At 43.3% G+C, this 20,004-nt stretch overlaps 1 protein-coding gene across 3 annotated transcripts in view; it reads left to right on the plus strand.

The window, feature by feature from the left end:
* Nucleotides 1-20,004, plus strand: part of LOC129862466 (nuclear receptor ROR-alpha A) — a 311,180-nt gene that overhangs the window by 231,778 nt on the left and 59,398 nt on the right. The window contains exon 1 of one of the 3 annotated variants that reach the window (XM_055934179.1): nt 2,752-3,007. The exons of the other annotated variants lie outside the window; for them this stretch is intronic. Coding sequence (XP_055790154.1) covers nt 2,977-3,007 — 31 coding nt within the window. The 5' untranslated portion in view covers nt 2,752-2,976. Of the gene's footprint in view, nt 1-2,751; nt 3,008-20,004 lie in introns of those variants that run through there. 3 annotated transcript variants of the gene reach the window in all.

Raw genomic sequence — 20,004 nt, forward strand, 5'->3', positions numbered from 1 at the left:
CAGCAAACTTAATGATGGTGTTGTAGTCGTGCGCGGCCACAATGTTATGGGTGAACAGGGAGTACAGGAGAGGACTAAGCATGCACCCCTGAGGGGTCCCCATGTGGAAGGCCAGCAAAGGCGGATGGGTTTTTGCCTACCCTCACCACCTGGGGGCGGCCCATTAGGAAGTCCCGGATCCAATTGTGGAGAGAGGAGTTCAGTCCCAGGGTCCTTAGCTTAGTGATGAGCTTGGAGGGCACTATGGTGTTAAATGCTGAGCTGAAGTCAATGCACAGCATTCTCACATAGGTGTTCCTCTTGTCCAGGTGGGAGAGGGCAGTGTGGTGTGCAATAGAGATTACATCATCTGTGGGTCTGTTGGGGCGGTATGCGAATTGGAGTGGGTCCAGGGATGGGATGATGGTGTTGATGTGAGCCATGACCAGCCTTTCAAAGCATTTCATGGCTACAAATGTGAGTGCTACGGAGCGATAGTCATTTAGACAGGTTACCTTGGCATTCTTGGGCACAGGGACTATGGTGGTATGCTTGAACCATGTAGATATTACATGCTTGGTCAGGGAGAGGTTGAAAATGTCTGTGAAGACACTTGCCAACTGGTCAGTGCATGCTCTGAGTATGCGTCCTGGTAATCAGTCTGGCCCTACGGCCTTGTGAATGTTAACCTGTTTAAAGGTCTTACTCACATTAGGTACGGAGAGAGTGATCACACAGTCATCTGAAACAGCTCGTGCTCTCATGCATGGTTCAGTGTTTCTTGCCTTGAAGCGAGCATAGAAGGCATTTAGCTTGTCTGGTCCTTATTGTGTCAATGATGGCCGGTGGGTGCTTTCACACATTGTCCTCAACCAAGGTTTTACAAAAGTCATACAGATTCACGTACAGTAAACATACAGACACAAACAAACTCGAATCTTTCCTTCCCACTCTGTCTTTCACACACAGACAGTGTAGTGTACTGTAGATGTTCCTTTCCTCAGAGATAAGCAGTCTTTAGACTAAACTGTTGTTATCTGCAGTCATCTGAAAGTTTGGGAAGAAAGTGCAGAGCAGAGTGCAGCCAGGAGAGAGTGTATGTGAGGTCACAGTGGGGCCTGGCCGCCCAGGGGCCAAAGCCATGCTGTTTTATAAACAAGGACCTCACAACAATAGCAGTGAGATGGCTCCTGGTTTTAGACTTACTGATACTGTAGCAACTAGTAGCACACGGCCAAGGCAACCACACCACTGTGTTTTCTGTGCTGAAAGTGACAGTTTAACCTGGCTCTGCGTGGGCCAGCAGACTGACTTATATAGAGAGCAACATAGAGTATTGTGGTTATCCAACCTGAGAGACACTAGGTTTCAGTGTGACGGGGGAATTAAATGTGTTTACCACCTCATCACGTTCACTTGTTTGTAACCATGACACGCTTCATTTGATGATATCTGCAGCTGAATTCTATTTTGTTCATTAGATTGTGTGCAGTGACAGACCCGTGTTGACATAACATGAGCTAATGTGTTTATAGTTTCTCTAATGGATCATGTAGAGGTCGTAATGAAACACGTTCATTTGCTAGATTTATGGCGTCATGGGCAGGAGGTTCATTTGCATACTTGATGTATCATAGGTCGTGATCCCTACTGTATACACAGTATACCCTTCCTGCAGCAGTACCAATAGGACAAGATGGCTGTAGACATATACACATGGAACATTAGAGGGATGTTTGCCAAATAATAACTGGGCATGTTAAAAATTGCAAATGAATTTGGTAAAACTGCCAGTCCAAACTATTAGCATGAAAGGTGTCTAAATAATGCAATTAAGTTTTTTGAATATTTCTTGAGAAGGGATGATATGGAAATTCAAAATGAACCCGGTTATTGGCCAGAGCCGCATGGCACTATGAACAGAATATTGTGTCAGATAGTGCCAGCTGGCAAGGGGTCTGAACAGATTATTATAGGGGCGAGAGAGAGAGAGAGAGAGAGAGAGAGAGAGAGAGAGAGAGAGAGAGAGAGAGAGAGAGAGAGAGAGAGAGAGAGAGAGAGAGAGAGAGAGAGAGAGAGAGAGAGAGAGAGAGAGAGAGAGAGAGAGAGAGAGAGAGAGAGAGAGAGAGAGAGAGAGAGAGAGAGAGAGAGAGAGAGAGAGAGAGAGAGAGAAACTCATCCGCTAGTCACTGTGGGGTGGAGGGGATCAGCCAAACCCTTTCTCACCTGCCAGAGCTTGTGTGTGTGAGCCATGGGAGAGGGGGAGAGAGGTGAGAGGTGTGTGAGTCCTGTGGAGAGGTCGGGATGGGCTGAACCACCACTCATCCGTCCTCCACTCGTCCGTCTGGGCTCTGTAAGGCCCCACCGCTGCTCTGCAGGTAGACATCTGGAGGCAGAATGAGTAGTACCATCTAGAGAAAATGAAGAGAGGACTTCTGTTATCACTGAGCCTCAGGGAATTAGACAGCCTCTCTCTAGATTATCTCCCTTTTGTGTTTTCTATATTATCTCCTTCCCTCATTCTCATTGAATGTATTCATCTACTTATTTTATTTATCTTCCCTTTTCTCTCTATTCCAGTCTCTCTTGAACTTTTTTCTTCTCATTCCTTAGTTGTCCTATTTTCTTTACATTATGAAAGCAAAAAAGGGAATGGAATTTTTGTTTCTGGCAGAGAAACTGTTATGACTTTATCCTGGCACTAAACGATAAGCAAGACAAGATAGTGAAAGTGTGCTGTGTCTAGCGAGCCCTCAGACAAGCCTTAGTACTGCAAACAGCGCCTGAGCTCTCAGCGCCCCCACTGGCTGCCTGCTTTGCCAATCAAAGGCAGGGGGTGGGAACAGGCGGACATGAGTGCTGATGTCACAGTCACATGGATTCTCGTGTGTTCATGCTCGGAGGCTGAGAGACAGAGCTGTGCTGGCCAGCTGCTGCTGAGACAGCAGTGGAGGGCTTTGAGCTGGTGATAGTGCTCTCTTATGGACTCGGAGCTTAATGATGTATTTTGTGATTTCAGCTATGAAAGGTAAGAGCAGAATGCATGCATGCTGTTTCCACGGTGCAGTAGGCAGCTAGAGTAACAAGTAGGGAAGTGAAGCTTCTCTCTATTCACTGCCTGCCAACTCTCCAATTCAGTTCCCTGCAAAGAGAGAGAGAGAGACTGCCTCAGAATGTGTTTTTTACCAGGGAATTAAGCTGTGGAAATATCAACAAAACAAATCTATTCTGGTAGGAAATAAAGTTAGAAATTCAAAACAGATGATAAGACGTGTGTGTTGGGATGATTCTCTTAAGTGGATAGGACTGTTACTCTCATGGTATCTGTTATGTGTGCTTTCTCTGTGCTGGTGTGTGTTTAATAAATTAGAGTCAGTGTGGTCATACTATAGCACTGATCTCTTTCTGATGAGAAATACAGCCCTCCAGCTCTTGCGACAATTCCAAGTTTTGAAGGGTAGACATAGGGGGGTGGACGAGGGGAGGGGACGGCCGGGACAGGGGTTTCAGGGGGTTTCAGGGGTCCCTTTAGCAGTTCTTTCTCCTGGGCTATTAATTCTGTTCCATTCCAGAGGACGTGTTTGTCTGTTCGGAGGGGAGAGTTGCGTGGCAGACTGGTAGTGTTGAACGTGGCTTGCAGACGGGGCGACAAGGCACTGGCTGGCGCAACTGGCAGACTAGGATTCTTTGAGTTGATACTGCTGTGTTTCTTGTGTTCCACTGACCTATTTTTTGGTAGTTAGGTATACAAGCATGGCCATGGGAGTAAGGCTGGGTCCTCCTCCCAGTCTCAGTGTCGTGATCCTGCATGCTTAATCCCAGTTCTCCCACCCCCACCATCATACAGTCAAACACACACACTCACGTATGCATGCACAAATACACATGTAGGCACACACACCATCACCAACCCCTTGTGGGCCACGAACAATGCATTCACATCCATTTACACACACACACACACACACACACACACACACACACACACACACACACACACACACACACACACACACACACACACACACACACACACACACACACACACACACACACACACACACTCATTCTTGCATCTACACATATGCATACCCAAGCAGTACGTGCTCTTACACATACACACAAACACACAGAAAATAGTCACTGTGAATCTCAGGCATCTGTCATTGTGTGTTAGATGCTACAGTACATCCTCACCAATCACTGCATTGCTAATACAAATATTGTGTGGAAACATTTTTGCATTTTCCACTACATTCTTATTTCTTTTCTTTTTTTTACACTGAGACTTGAAAAATCTGAGAAGATATGATCTTGACCACCTCTTTACCGAGAGGGACAGTTGTGTGAAGTTTTGGACGCGCACTTGATCACAATGTGTGAAATTCCTGTGATAGAGTGAGATTACGTAGTTGACAGAGATGTGTGAAATTGTGGGAGAATGACATTTTGTGACACTGAGGCAGATTTGAAAGATCAGCACTCTAACCCAATGCCCTTTTATATAGACTTATTTTGAATATGGAAAATTTAGAAATATATTTCTTTATTGGTGTAGCTGTGCAAAATCAAATACATTTTTTTCCCTTTCCAGTTTTTATTCCAGATGCAATTTCCGTTATTTTTCAAGATGTATTTATTACAGTGTAAGGGCAGGTCTGCATTGAATCAAGGTGTATTCATTACAGTGTAAGGGCAGGTCTACATTGAATCCAGGTGTATTTATTACAGTGTAAGGGCAGGTCTGCATTGAATCAAGATGTATTTATTACAGTGTAAGGGCAGGTCTGCCTTGAATCAAGATGTATTAATTACAGTGTAAGGGCAGGTCTGCATTGAATCCAGGTGTATTTATTACAGTGTAAGGGCAGGTCTGCATTGAATCAAGATGTATTTATTACAGTGTAAGGGCAGGTCTGCCTTGAATCAAGATGTATTAATTACAGTGTAAGGGCAGGTCTGCATTGAATCCAGATGTATTTATTACAGTGTAAGGGGAGGTCTGCATTGAATCCAGATGTATTTATTACAGTGTAAGGGCAGGTCTGCATTGAATCCAGATGTATTTATTACAGTGTAAGGGCAGGTCTGCATTGAATGCAGGTGTATTTATTACAGTGTAAGGGCAGGTCTGCATTGAATCCAGGTGTATTTATTACAGTGTAAGGGCAGGTCTGCCTTGAATCAAGATGTATTCATTACAGTGTAAGGGCAGGTCTGCCTTGAATCAAGATGTATTCATTACAGTGTAAGGGCAGGTCTGCCTTGAATCAAGATGTATTCATTACAGTGTAAGGGCAGGTCTGCATTGAATCCAGATGTATTTATTACGGTGTAAGGGCAGGTCTGCATTGAATCCATTAACCTGTCTGGCACCGGGGTTCCGCTAGAGGAACTCATCCCACATTCCACTGAAAAGGCAGAGCGCGAAATTCAAAAAATATTTTCGAGAAATATTTAACTTTCACACATTAACAAGTCCAATACAGCAAATGAAAGATACACATCTTGTGAATCCAGTCAACATGTCCGATTTTTAAAATGTTTTACATCGAAAACACCACATATATTTATGTTAGCTCACCACCAAATACAAAAAAGGACAGACATTTTTCACAGCACAGGTAGCATGCACAAAGCCAACCTAACTAACCAAGAACCAACCAAACTAACCAAGAAACAACTTCATCAGATGACAGTCTTATAACATGTTATACAATAAATCTATGTTTTGTTCGAAAAATGTGCATATTTGAGGTATAAATCAGTTTTACATTGCAGCTACCATCACAGCTACCGTCAGAAATAGCACTGATTCAACCAGAGTAATTACAGACACCAACGTCAAATACCTAAATACTCATCATAAAACATTTCTGAAAAATCGATGGTGTACAGCAAATTAAAGACAAACATCTTGTGAATCCAGCCGATATTTCCTATTTTTTAAGTGTTTTACAGCGAAAACACAATATAGCATTATATTAGCTTACTACAATAGCCTACCACACTACTGCATTCATTCATCAAGGCACGTTAGCGATATCAATAGGCACGTTAGCGATAGGGATTAAACCAGCAAAAGATATTAATTTTCACGAACCTTCATAAACCTTCGTCAGATGACAGTCCTATACCATCAGGTTATACATACACTTATGTTTTGTTCGAAAATGTGCATATTTAGAGCTGAAATCAGTGATTATACATTGTGCTAACGTAGCATCTTTTTCCCAGAATGTGCGGATATTTTTATGACACTCAACTATTCGGACCAAATAACTATTCATAAACGTTACTAGAAAATACATGTTGTATAGGAAATGATAGATACACTAGTTCTTAATGCAATCGCCGTGTTAGAATTCTAAAAATAACTCCATTACGACATCCAGCTTAGTTATAGCGAGAGCGTGCCCAAAATCTGGGCGCAAACTACTAGTACAACATGTTCGACAGATATATGAAATAGCATCATAAAATGGGTCCTACTTTTGATGATCTTCCATCAGAATGTTGTACAAGGGGTCCTTTGTCCAGAACAATCGTTGTTTGGTTTTAGAATGTTCTCTTCTCCAGTCAATTAGCACGGAAAGCTAGCAAAGTAGCGCAAAGCTCTCCTTCCTGAACAAAGGCACACAACGCAACACGCCTAACGTCACGAATAAATGTCAATAATCTAATAAAACTATATTGAAAAAACATACTTTACGATGATATTGTCACATTTATCAAATAAAATCAAAGCCGGAGATATTAGTCGTCTATAACGACAGCCTTTCAGAAGGCAATACCAGGTCCCTTCGCGCGCGCTCTAGAAAACAGGAAACTGGTGACACGTCATACAAAGAGCTTTTATTCGACCCCAGATCAAGTTATACACTCCATTTCTTCTCTCACTGCCTGTCGACATCTAGTGGAAGACGTATGAAGTGCATGTATACTAATAAATACCAAGGACGTTTATAGGCAGGCCCTAGAACAGAGCATCGATTTCAGATTTTCCACTTCCTGTGAGGAAGTTTGCTGCAAAATGAGTTCTGTTTTACTCACAGATATAATTCAAACGGTTTTAGAAACTAGAGAGTGTTTTCTATCCAATAGTAATAGTAATATGCATATTGTACGAGCAAGATTTGAGTACGAGGCCATTTAAATTGGGCACGATTTTCCCCCAAAGTGAAAACAGCGCCCTCTGTCCTCAACAGGTTAGCCAATATTGTCATTATTCAGTTAAATCTTATCACAATACATCAATGAGCTGGAATAGGTTTTTGAGGATTTGAAGCCTTTCCAAATAGATACTTATTTGATTGGTAGATCATGATGAAAGTGGTCATTTTAGGCCCTTTTTAGACCCATACATGCCTCCTGTAAGACCCTATGATCTGTGAACAATATGATACAGACAACATATTGGTATCATTATACTCTTTATACTTTGGAGTATGTCTATATTCTGAAATACAATTTAAATAATAAAAAATAAGATTTCATATCCTTCATACCCTTTTTGATTTTCCATTTGACATGATGTTTGGAACAATATACTCTTCAAACAGATCACATTTCCAGAGTAGGCTCTCTGCTACGTTTGAAGAAATTATCCATTTTATACATAGATCATTAACCAATCACAGCCCTCCTGTAAGATTGCACATTCAGCAAATCAACAGCAGAGGGAGTTCCCTTTGAATCAATTTTCCTATGAACTGTGTTGGTGGTGCTCATATAACTGATCATAACTTTAAAAGATTCAGAGAGCCTACTCTGAAAATGTGATGTACTTATAGAGTATATTGTTTAAAACAATATGTCTAAAAATGAACAAAATAGAAAAGGATACTTTTGATATATTCATATTAATAGTTTTAATGTGGAACACATTCATGTGTAAAATGTTATTTCACAATGTAGCGATACTCCATATTTTAGAGAACACTATTAGGAGTTGAATGACACCAAGATGTTGTCTGTATCATGTACGGTTCACAGATCATAGGGTCTTACAGGAGGTATGTATAGGACACTTTCATAGAGATTTTCAAAAAAAATGGTTTGTGTTGCAACTGTAAAAAGCACATCAAACATCCTTCCTCCTAATGAGGTTTCTATGTGACAATTGTCAGAACAATATGAGATAGAGAAAATATTTCCAGACCATGCTGGCATGTAATCACCCAGAGGAGTTGTGTATTGATATGTATTTTTACAAGAGATTGTGTTTTATATGTCGCTACTTAACAACAGAGCTCTCTCTCTCTCTCTCTCTCTCTCTCTCTCTCTCTCTCTCTCTCTCTCTCTCTCTCTCTCTCTCTCTCTCCAGTCGCACAGCCACACCACTGCCTCACAAGTACCTAATTACCTGTAATGGAAACATCCCTCTCATTACCCCATGCAAATTAGCCAGCCTACTCAGCACAATTAAGATGAAAATTCTAAAAATTAATTACATAATTAAAGAAAGACGTTTGATGTACCAAAAGACAGAAAAAAATAAAGTGTGTTTCATCTACATTATAATTAACCTGTCATCAAGATATGAATATGAAGCTTCTGTTTTGCATACAGACAGTGCATAACTATGTGATTTACCACGAGTGTCTACTAGACTGTAAACATTGTTCAGGGGATGGAGAAAACGTACAGCTAAATTCCATGTTAATAAGGCAGTAAATATTTGCTGTAGCTTTGGTGCTCTTTGTCTCGTCCTATCAGCAAGCGGGTGAAGTGCTCTGGACTACTGCCGCGTGCTGCAGGGTTCCAGCATCACACCAGAGGTTAACAAGATTGGGTATTATCCAGTTAGGAACTGAGAACACGGAAAGCCAGTCAAAAATCTAAACAAATTATTGCCCACATGTGAGGGTTGAAAATAAGAGTGACCAGGTAAGAATGATGTTTCTTACAAAGTCCCGTTTTTTATTCATATCAGATCAACAAACGTTTATATATTATTGTCTGAATAGCCTCACCACGACAAGAGAAACCGATCATCACTTTTTTAACCTAATCTTAAAAATGTGTTATAATCAAAATAAAAAAATTCTCAAAACATAATTTCCTTTTATAGTATAATGTCTTTTTATAGTATAATTTGCCTCATTGGTTTTAATGTTATTATATTATATCGCCTATCTGTTTATGAATTTCGTATTACGAAATCGTATTCGATTTCGTATTCTCAGAGCCCATCCACCCATCCATTATTACTAATGGCAATGTAAGAGTCAGCCGTCTCTTAGAGAGGAATTTGGTGTGTTTTGGAGCCATGTATGCTCAGATCTCTCCCTGCACAATGCCTTGGGTGAGGACGCGGAGTGGCATTTCCACAGGTTATTAAAGAGTGTGAGGTGTGCCGCTGTCTGGAACGCGCTGTGAGACCGACCGACTGACCGACGCACATCCTGGCTGCCTGGCCGCGTGTGGACGGGCTGGTTAATGAGATATTGATTGCCCATTGAGAGCATGGATTTTTTATTTAGCTCCATAGAGGCTCTGAGGACAGGGACGTGCAGTTTGGAGTGATAGAGGAGACTGCAGGAAGGAGATTGAGCCTAACACAGGGCAGAACCCAGCACTGATACTGCTACCCTGTACCCTGCCGTATGCTATGGCTGTGGCTATGGCTACACTGTGCCATGATATGCCCAGGCCTCCACTCTAGCACTTGAGGATGCCTGACAGTTTGGCAATGCACCTGGTTGCTAGTCACACCTCACACTCCTGACAGATTAACTCACTAACTTGAGGTTATATCAGATCACACTCTGCGGCCTTATTTTTAATCAAGGTGTGGTCTCATACAAACACAGTGGCTCATGAAGTCGATAACTCAGGATATACTGTATTATTACAATATTATCCCATTTCTGATTTTACAGTTCCCTGCTGAGGAGAAAGCTCTAATGTAAGGAGTCATTTTCTGCTTTAACTCTCACCCTGTATTTAAGTGCACACACATATAGATTCTTTGAAGTGTCTTCCCGTCCTATAGCATTTAGGAGTGCCTATTGTACAAAAGTGCTATAATAGTCCCTCCCTCAGCACACCTCATAACACACTCAGTACAGGTCCACCTGGTCCTGCACCACCCAATCACTCCACCTCAACATTCACATACAGAAATAGATTATTTTACACATACATTTAGAGGAATGTTTGTTTTTCAGTTCAGCTTAGAGAGAGAGCGAGAGAGAGAGAGAGAGAGAGAGAGAGAGAGAGAGAGAGAGAGAGAGCGAAAGAGTGAGAGAGAGTGAAAGAGTGAGAGAGAGCGAAAGAGTGAGAGAGAGTGAAAGAGTGAGAGAGCGAAATAGTGAGAGAGAGTGAACAAGAGAGAGAGAGTGAGAGAGTGAGAGCGAAAGAGTGAGAGCGAAAGAGTGAGAGTGAAAGAGTGAGAGTGAGATAGAGAGAGAGAGAGATAGATATTAGAGGAGTGTATTGAGAGTAGCCAGTGGATTGTGCACTAAGAGCAGAAAGAGGATTATCTGTTGCTGTCAGTCTTCAAAGGGCCTTTGGATAGAGACAGCTCTGTATGCAGTATCAGTGTTTATCTTTAGTCTCAGTATCTATTGACCTGTTGTCTGGATGTGAATCACACCATGTCCATGATATGCATACATTTTCACATTGGATATAATTTCAACACAATGTCATTTTATGATCTATACTGTATGTTATCGATCTGATGTTATATCCATGGTGTGTTTCTCTGACTTCTTTGCTGGCACTCTCCTGCACCTACAGTGTCCTCCCAAGCTCCTCCTGCCGGGGCAAAGAAGTTAAAAGTGATTTAACAGATTGAAGAGGGGAATGGTTTTCTGAGTACTTTTATTCTGTGCGTGTCTTGTAGCATTGCCTTTTTTTTCTCCACAGATCTCTAGAGGGTTGTCCACTGGCCTTTTGAAGTTGCATCAAAGAGGAAATGGGGAAGAAAAAGCATTATTGATTTTGCGTTTTGTCTGACTCAAATGCTGAGGAATAAAGACACATAAGGAGAGAGGTGTTGGCACCGGGGTTGCTTTGAGAGAGAAGGGGGCGGGAGATGGAGAGATGGGGGTATAGAGATGTATAGGTGAGGAACTCGAGAGATAGAGTTAATACATCTCTCCCCAGAGCCTCCTGCACTGTTCAGCTGTTTCCCCTGCTAGCTACCTTTGTGCTTCTCTCCAATGCTGCAGTAAATAAAGCCATTCAAAAAGGCCAGAGACAAACCTCTCTAGTCTCTCTTCCTCCATGTCAGATATCGTGCCTTCAGAAAGTATTCATATGATTTATTCTACATGTTGTTGTTTTACAGACTGAATTCAACATGGATGAAATACATTTGTTTCTCACCCATCTACACACAATACCCCATAATTACAGAGTGAAAATTTGTTTTTAGAATTTTTTGCAAATCTATTCAATATGAAATACAGAAATATCAAATGTACATAAGTATTCACACCCCAGAGTCAATACTTAGTGGAAGCACCTTTGGCGGAAATTGCAGCTTTGAGTCCTCTTGGGTATGTCTGTATCAGCTTTGCGCATCAGGATTTAGGGATTTTCTCCCATTCTTCCTTGAGTATTTTGGTGAACAGCAATCGTCAAGTCTTTCCATGGGATTAAAGTCTGGGCCACTCAAGGACTGTCACGTTCTTGTTCTGAAGCCATTCCAGGGTTGCATTGGCTATATGCTTGGGGTCATTGTCCTGTTAGACTAGGGCAAAGATTTACTTTCTAAGGTTGTTTGCATTTTGAAGCAGGTTCTCATCAAGGATTTGCCTGTATTTGGCTCCCTCCATCCTCCCAGTCCCTGAAAAGCATCCCCATAGCATGATGCTGCTACCATGCTTCAAGTTTTACATTTTAGTCATTTAGCAGAAACTCTTATCCAGAGTGACTTACAGTAGTGAGTGAATACATTGTTCATACTTGTCCCCCATGGGAATCAAACCCACAACCCTGGTGTTGCAAGTGCCATGCTCTACCAAGTGAGCTACACGGGATCAGGGATGATGTTAGACGGGTGATGAGCTGTGCCTGGTTTTCTCCAGACATAGCGCTTTGCATTCAGGCCAGTTACATTTTTCTCTCATCAGACCACATACTCTTTTGCCTATTGATCTTATAGTCTTTCACATGCATTTTTGCGAACTCCAGGCGTGCTGTCCTGCCTTTCTCTCAGGTGTGGCTTCCATCTGGCCACTCTCCCATAAAGCCCAAATTGGTGAAGTGCTGTAGAGACCATTCCCCCATCTCAGCCAAGGAACTCTGTAGTTCTGTCAGAGTGGTCATTGGCTTCTTTGTCACCTCCCTGACCAAGGTTCATCTTGCATCTTGTGTGGCCCCTTACTCAGTTTGGTCGGACGGCCAGCTCTAGGCAGAGTCTGGGTAGTTCCACATTTTTCCAATTCCCATTGATGGAGACCACTGTGCTCTTGGAAACGTTAAACACTCTAGAAATTGTTTTATACCCTTCCCCAGAAATTTGCGTGTGTAGATGGGTGAAATTAAAAAATATATTTTATACATTTTGAATTTGCTGTAACACAACAACATATGTAATAAGTCAAGGGTTATGAATACTTCCTGAAGGCACTGTATCTTATCCCCAGCTCCATCAGGTCCCCTCACCTCACTCCACTGTTGAAATGCTTTTCTCTGACAAGCCAAGCTGCTCAGTTCTCAGCTGTAATCAAATACAGTATGTGCGCTAGGTAAGTGTGAAGTGGCAGGCTAGAAGAGAAACTGTTGTTTGTGGGCTGTTTCACCCTTATCTGTCAAGGGTGGGCTGATAAAAGCAGAGGGGTTCTCTGCTGTAATTGACCTAAGAGTGACATCAAATCAAATTGTGTTGGTCCCATACACATATTTAGCAGATGTTATTGTGGGTGTAGCGAAATGCTTGTGTTCCTAGCTCCAACAGTGCAGTAATATCTAACAATATCAAACAATTCACAACAATACACACAAATCTAAAGTAAAAGAATGAAGTTAAGAAGTACATAAATATTAGGACAAGCAATGTCGGAGTGGTATTGACTAAAATACAGTATATACATATGAAATGAGTAAAGCAGTATTTAAACATTATTAAAGTGATTAGTGTTCCATTATTACAGTGACCAGTGATTCAATGTCTATGTATATAGGACATTAGCCTCTAAGGTGCAGGGTTGAGTAACTGGGTGGTAGCCGGCTAGAGATGGCTATTTAACAGTCTGATGGCCTTGAGATAGAAGCTGTTTTTCAGTCTCTCGGCCCCAGCTTTGATGCACCTGTACTGACCTGGCCTTCTGGATGGTAGGGGGGTGATCAGGCAGTGGCTCAGGTGGTTGTTGTCCTTGATGATCTTTTTGGGTGGTGCTGTAGGTGTCCTGGAGGGCAGGCAGTGTGCCCTCCAGGACAGGCGGTGATACAGCCCGACTGGATGCTCTCAATTGTGCATTTGTAAAGGTTTGTGAGGGTCTTAGGGCCCAAGCCGAAGTTCTTCAGCCTCCTGAGGTTGAAGAGACACTGTTGCGCCTTCTTCACCACACTGTCTGTGTAGGTGGACCATTTCAGATCGTCGAGGAACTTGAAGTTTTTCACCTTCTCCACTGTGGCCCCGTCGATGTGGATAGGGGTGTGCTCTCTCTGCTTTTTCCACAATCATGCCCTTTGTTGATGTTGAGGGAGAGGTTATTTTCCTGGCACCACTCCGTCAGGGCGCTCACCTCCTCCCTGTAGGCTTTCTCATCATTGTTGGTAATTTGGCCTACAACTGTTGTGTTTGGTATGCAAACTTGATGATTGAGTTGGAGGCATGCGTGGCCAAGCAGTCATGGGTGAACAGGAAGTACAGGAGGGGGCTGAGTATGCACCCTTGTGGTGCCCCTGTGTTGAGGATCAGTGAAGCCGAGTTGTTGTTTTCTACGTTCACCACCTGGGGGCGGCCCGTCAGGAAGTCTAGGACCCAGTTGCACAGGGCGGGGTTCAGACCCAGGGCCCCCGAGCTTAATGATGAGCTTGGAGGGTACTATGGTGTTGAAGGCTGAGCTATAGTCAATGAACAGCAGGTGGGATAGGGCAGTGTGCAGTGCGATGGCGATTGCATTGTCTGTGGATTAGGGCGGTATGCAAAATGAAGTGGGTCTAGGGTGTCACGTAAGGTAAGGTAGAGGTGATATGATCCTTAACTAGCCTCTCAAAGCACTTCACGATAACAGAAGTGAGTCCTACGGTGTGATAGTCATTTAGTTCAGTTACCTTTGCTTTCTTGGGTACAGGAACAATGGTGGACATCTTGAAGCAAGTGGGGACAGCCGACTGGGACAAGGAGAGATTGAATATGTCCGTAAAAACTCCAGCCAGCTGGTCTGCGCATGCTCTGAGGACGCAGCTAGGGATGCCGTCTGGGCCGGAAGCCTTGTGAGGGTTAACACGTTTAAATGTCTTACTTATGTCGACCACAGAGAACGAGAGCCCACAGTCCTTGGCAGCGGGTTGCATCGGTGGCACTGTGTTAACCTCAAAGCGGGTGAAGATAGTGTTTAGCTTCTCTGGGAGCAAGACGTCGGTGTCCGTGACAACGCTGGTTTTCCCTTTGTAATCCATGATTGTCTGTAGACCCTGCCACATACGTCTCGCATCTGAGTCATTGAATTACGACTCCACTTTGTCTATTGCCTGTTTGATTGCCTTACGGAGGGCATAACTACACTGTTTGTATTTGACTACATTTCCAGTCACCTTGCTGTCACGCCCTGACCGTAGAGAGCTTTTTATGTCTCTATTTTGGTTTGGTCAGGGTGTGATTTGGGTGGGCATTCTATGTTCATTTTCTGTGTTTTGTATTTCTTTGTGTTTGGCCGGGTGTGGTTCTCAATCAGAGGCAGCTGTCTATCGTTGTCTCTGATTGAGAAGCATACTTAGGTAGCTTTTTCACACATGGTTTTTGTGGGTAGTTATTTTCTGTTTAGTGTTTCGCACCTTACAGGACTGTTTCGGTTTCATTTATTCTCTTGTTATTTTGTTATAGTGTTCTGTTCTAAAAAAAAAAGCATGAACACTTACCACGCTGCGCTTTGGTCCGACTACTCTTCTTCAGACGACGAAATGGTTAAATGCGGTGGTTTGCGCTTTCAGTTTTGCGCGTATGCTGCCATCTATCCACGGTTTCTGATTTGGGTAGGTTCTAATAGTCACAGTGGGAACAACACTTCCTGATGAACTCAATCACCATGTCAGTGTATATATACTGTAGATCAAAACAATCTTGAAGCATGGATTCCAATTGGTCAGACCAGCATTGAATAGACCTTAGCACAGGTACTTCCTGTTTGAGTTTCTGCTTATAGGAAGGGATGAACAAAATGGAGTAATGATCTGATTTGCCGAAGGAAGGGCGGGAAGGAGTGGGGGGGGGGGCTTGTAGGCATCCTGGAAGTTTGAGTAGCAGTGGTCAAGTGTTTTATAAGCTTTCCAATTTGCACAAAGTCCAGTATAGTTCCTTTAGTGCTGCCGTGTTATCGGCTTGAGGGGGAATATACACGGCTGTGACTATAAGTGAAGAGAATTCTCTTGGGAGTTAATACGGTCTGAATTTGATTGTAAGGTATTCGAGGTCGGGTGTACAAAAGGACTTGAGTTTCTGTATGTTATCACAATCACACCATGAGTAGTTAATCATGAAACATACACCCCTGTCTTTCTTCTTCCCGGAGAGTTCTTCATTCCTATCTGTGCGATGTACTGAGAACTCAGCTGGCTTTATGGACGGGGACAGTATATCCGGAGAGAGCCATGATTCTGTGAAACAGAGTATGTTACAGTCCCTGATGTCTCTCTGGAAGGAGATCCTCGCCCTGAGCTCATCTACTTTATTGTCCAGAGACTGAACATTAGCGAGTAATATACTCGGAAGCAGTGGATGGTGTGCACGCCTTCTGAGTCGGACTAGAAGTCCACTCTGAATACCTCTTCTCCGCTGACGACGTCTCGGAGCAGCCTCTGGGATAAATTCAATTCCCCTGGGGGGTACGAACAAAGGATCCAATTCGGGAAAGTCGTATTCCTGGTCGTAATGCTGGAGAGTGACTGCCACTCTGATATCCAAAAGTTTTTTCCGGCTGTATGTAACAACACAAACATTTTCTGGGCTAATAATGTAAGAAATAACACACACATAACATAAGCAAGGCCCTTCTGACTGCAGCACCACCCTGTTCTACTCAGCACTGTTATGTTGTGTTATGTGCATGTTACAGCTAGCTACACTAGATTACCCCGATAGGGGGGGCATGGGTACCTCATGCCAGAGGTTAGAGGTGGGACATGCTGGGGCATGCATCTCCTCTCCATGGAGAACTGCTATAGCTCCTACATGGATCCAGGGAGGGAATGAGGGATGATAAATGAGTAGTGACTGGAATGTTGATGAAATCAGGGAACAGGCATAAAAAACAATTGAACAAAGATCGTCGCAACAGGCATACCGTGACACAACGTGATTACAAAAGAGAGGGAACTGAGTGAGCAGTTTGATTAGATGTCCCTGCAGAGGCCTTCAGGGGGGCTACTTGTGGAATGGCATCATTTAGCTCTGATCAGGCACCTGCATGTCCTTCAGCGTGTAGAGAAACACAACCACTCAGGTGGAGTAGTACTCCGCAGCACTAGGGGGTGCTGTCCCAGCGGGGTACTTCACATCACATGCAGGTAATGGAAAGAAACAGGATGAAACGGTGACCTGTGGGCCCTCCCCATCTGAGAGCCTCTGTCCTGACTCTGGTCATGTGTTGCCACAACACAGCAGAATGGAGCAGATAATGGAGGAATGACTCATAGAGGCCCGTGCGGGCCTCAGAGTGAAAGTATCTCTCAAGGTTTTGGGCTTTAGGAACAACTTCTCCAACCTAAGCTGTGTGAAATGCATCTTATTATGATCATCATAAATAACATTGGAAAACAGCCTTGTTGTAACAGACCACTTATATTTGATTTTTATGCACATATATTTGTTAGAATTAAAGTAAATGATGTTTGCTTCAGTACTAATTACTAGATGAAAGGATTTAAAATATGCTATGCAGTGTAATGAACTTAGTTTGAAAACACAGGACATAGCATATTCAGGAGCAGAATGCTATTGAAAAAATAGCTTTTCATCCAAGCCAATAATTTATTGGCTCCTTTTTTTTCTATTTGTAAAATAGCCCATTGTATTCAAACCAGTGTGATGTAAATTGCATAGATCTTTTGACCTGACAGATTTTTTTGGTTCACTTAAAATGACATCAAACAAACATCACAGTGTTTTTGCCTTGAGCTCCTCTACTATACAGTGAGTGGAGCAGTGTGGCCAACACATGAGGAATTGCACAGAGACAGTGGTCGTGTCCGAATACCCATACTAGCATTCTAAATAGTAGGCCATTTTATATTATGTGTCATTTTCAAAAATGTAGTATGCTTTAAATGACCAGATGTCATACTCATTTCGGCTTCTCATGTAGTATGAATGAATTGTACATTTTTGGGGAATTTTACACCTGCAATGCATTCAAACCGGATAAAAGGAGTGCCTCAAGATTTGATAGTTCTCTGAAAGTAAACACAAAAACAAATGTATGATGGCAAAGAAGATGAGCAAAGAGTCTCCTGCAGTGATCAAATATATAAGACGTTTTTTGTTGTCCTTAAAATTGTCATGACTATTTAATCGTACATCTTTAAAAACAGACTGTTTTAGCCTCCCGGGTGGCGCAGTGGTCTAGAGCACTGCATCGCAGTGCTAACTGCGCCACCAGAGTCTCTGGGTTCGCCCCTAGGCTCTGTCGCAGCCGGCCGCGACCGGGAGGTCCGTGGGGCGACGCACAATTGGGCAAGCGTCGTCCGGGTAAGGGAGGGTTTGGCCGGTAGGGATTTCCTTGTCTCATCGCGCTCCAGCGACTCCTGTGGCGGGCTGGGCGCAGTGCGTGCTAACCAAGGGGGCCAGGTGCACGGTGTTTCCTCCGACACATTGGTGCGGCTGGCTTCCGGGTTGGAGGCGCGCTGTGTTAAAGAAGCAGTGCGGCTTGGTTGGGTTGTGCTTCGGAGGACGCATGACTTTCGACCTTCGTCTCTCCCGAGCCCGTACGGGAGTTGTAGCGATGAGACAAGATAGTAATTACTAGCGATTGGATACCACGAAAATTGGGGAGAAAAGGGGATAAAATTTAAAAAATAAAAAAAATAAAAAACAGACTGTTTTTAAACATTATGTCATAAATAGTATGCGACGATGAGTGCATACTTGCAATTTAAGTATGTAGTACGCTATTATGGGTATTCGGACAGGTTCAATGTGGGGGAGGGAGGGAGGGAGAGAGAGAGGGTGGATGGAGGTAGGCTGGCAGTGGAGAGGCCCTTGACCTTTCTGAGTTGAGCCCCCCACCCCCATCCCACTCCATAGAATATCTGATTGCTGATTATGAGTTCATTATGATTATGATTATGAGCGGTTTGCATGTCGCCATCCATCCCTCTCCAGCTGAACTGATTAATGTAAGGAGCTGGAGATGCTACATCTCAGAGAGATTGCAAAAAGGCTCTCGCAGAGCCTGGTAATCTGGAGTGCAGCTGGCAATCACCCAGTGCTGGCTCAAGAGGCTTTTTGGATTGTTGTTTTGTTGTTGTTGTTTTGAAATGGTTTTTTGGGGGGGTGTAGTTGTATTTGTTCCCCTGGGCTCTCCTTGTTCCTGGATGAGAGCGCTCCATGTGCTGAGCGCAGGTCCTTGTCTGCCTGGCTCCCCGGCTGCTGCATCCCTGCCCAGCCCACCCTCTTGTCTGCCTGGCTCCCCGGCTGCTGCATCCCTGCCCAGCCCACCCTCTTGAACACTAGCAGCGTCAGCACAGGCCCTCGCTCAAAGTCCCAGGATGTGCTTATGATCACCCTCTTATAGGAGGAGACCAATTTGGGCAGAGCTCCCAGACACCCAATACAGGGAACAGAAGCATCAGATGAATTGAAATAAATTGCTCAAGATAACTTGTTTTGGGGGATTTTATTTTAACTCTATATTAGGCACAATTTTCCAGCTGTTTCATTGACCTTGGCAGCAGTGAAACTAATGGATTTCTTTCTTTCAGAAAAACTGGCATGGCTGCTTTATTTGCTTGAAGGGGTTTGTCGCCAAGTTACAAATCAGCAGCTGTCTTCTTCAAGTTTTGTTTTTGTCAATAGTTGGAGGGGAGTGGAGCGATGCATGGTTTGGTCCTGTTTCCCCTGCGCTGATGGCTGTATTAGTTAATGCCTTTCATGTGTGACTTTAGGGGGACTGAGGAGGAATCTGCCCAAACAGTGTTCTCAATTATTATCAAAGCTGTGCAGCCTACTGCTGCACTCTAATGACTTCCCACTGTTAAGCACTTTACCCACAATTTTACTACGTCATCTGTCATCCACTAGACTTACAATATAATATATGTATTGTGTATATGCTACTGTATGGATCAGCAGAGCAATATATTGTATGATCACTAGGAAACACACACACACTAGAGAACCTTCCTGCGTTCATGTATTCATACATTCCTTCACACTTGAAAGCTAATTTAGAGCTTATGTTGCGATGACTATATCTGTGCTCCAAACTAAAGTTAACAGAGGAGCAGATGAGACACCAACAGTGCTCACGGAACAAATGGCTATCGTCTGTGCTCGGCTTCCTTTGGTAAATGAAATGTTTCAGCAGATCCACTGCTGTGATGAGAGAGACACAACATGTTCCGTGTGTGAGCCCTAACCACAGACAGCCTCCAAGACACAAACATGGGGGATGTGGGGGGGCCTGTGTGTTTTTTTCACTGAGTGCGTGAGAGACATCGAGAGAGGGATGTGTTCACTTGGCTTCTGCTGCTCGTGTGGTAGGGGGCATGTGGTTTTATGGAGTCTATGTGTCTGAGAGAAAGACATTTATTTATTTGTGAGCTGTGTTTGCATGTGTGAGATTATTTTCTTTCTTGCTTAACTGCCTGTTTTATTTTTTTTTTTGCACTATCAAATGACATGAAATT

Source organism: Salvelinus fontinalis, chromosome 9, assembly GCF_029448725.1.
Source record: "Salvelinus fontinalis isolate EN_2023a chromosome 9, ASM2944872v1, whole genome shotgun sequence".
Taxonomy (NCBI): Eukaryota; Metazoa; Chordata; class Actinopteri; order Salmoniformes; family Salmonidae; genus Salvelinus; species Salvelinus fontinalis.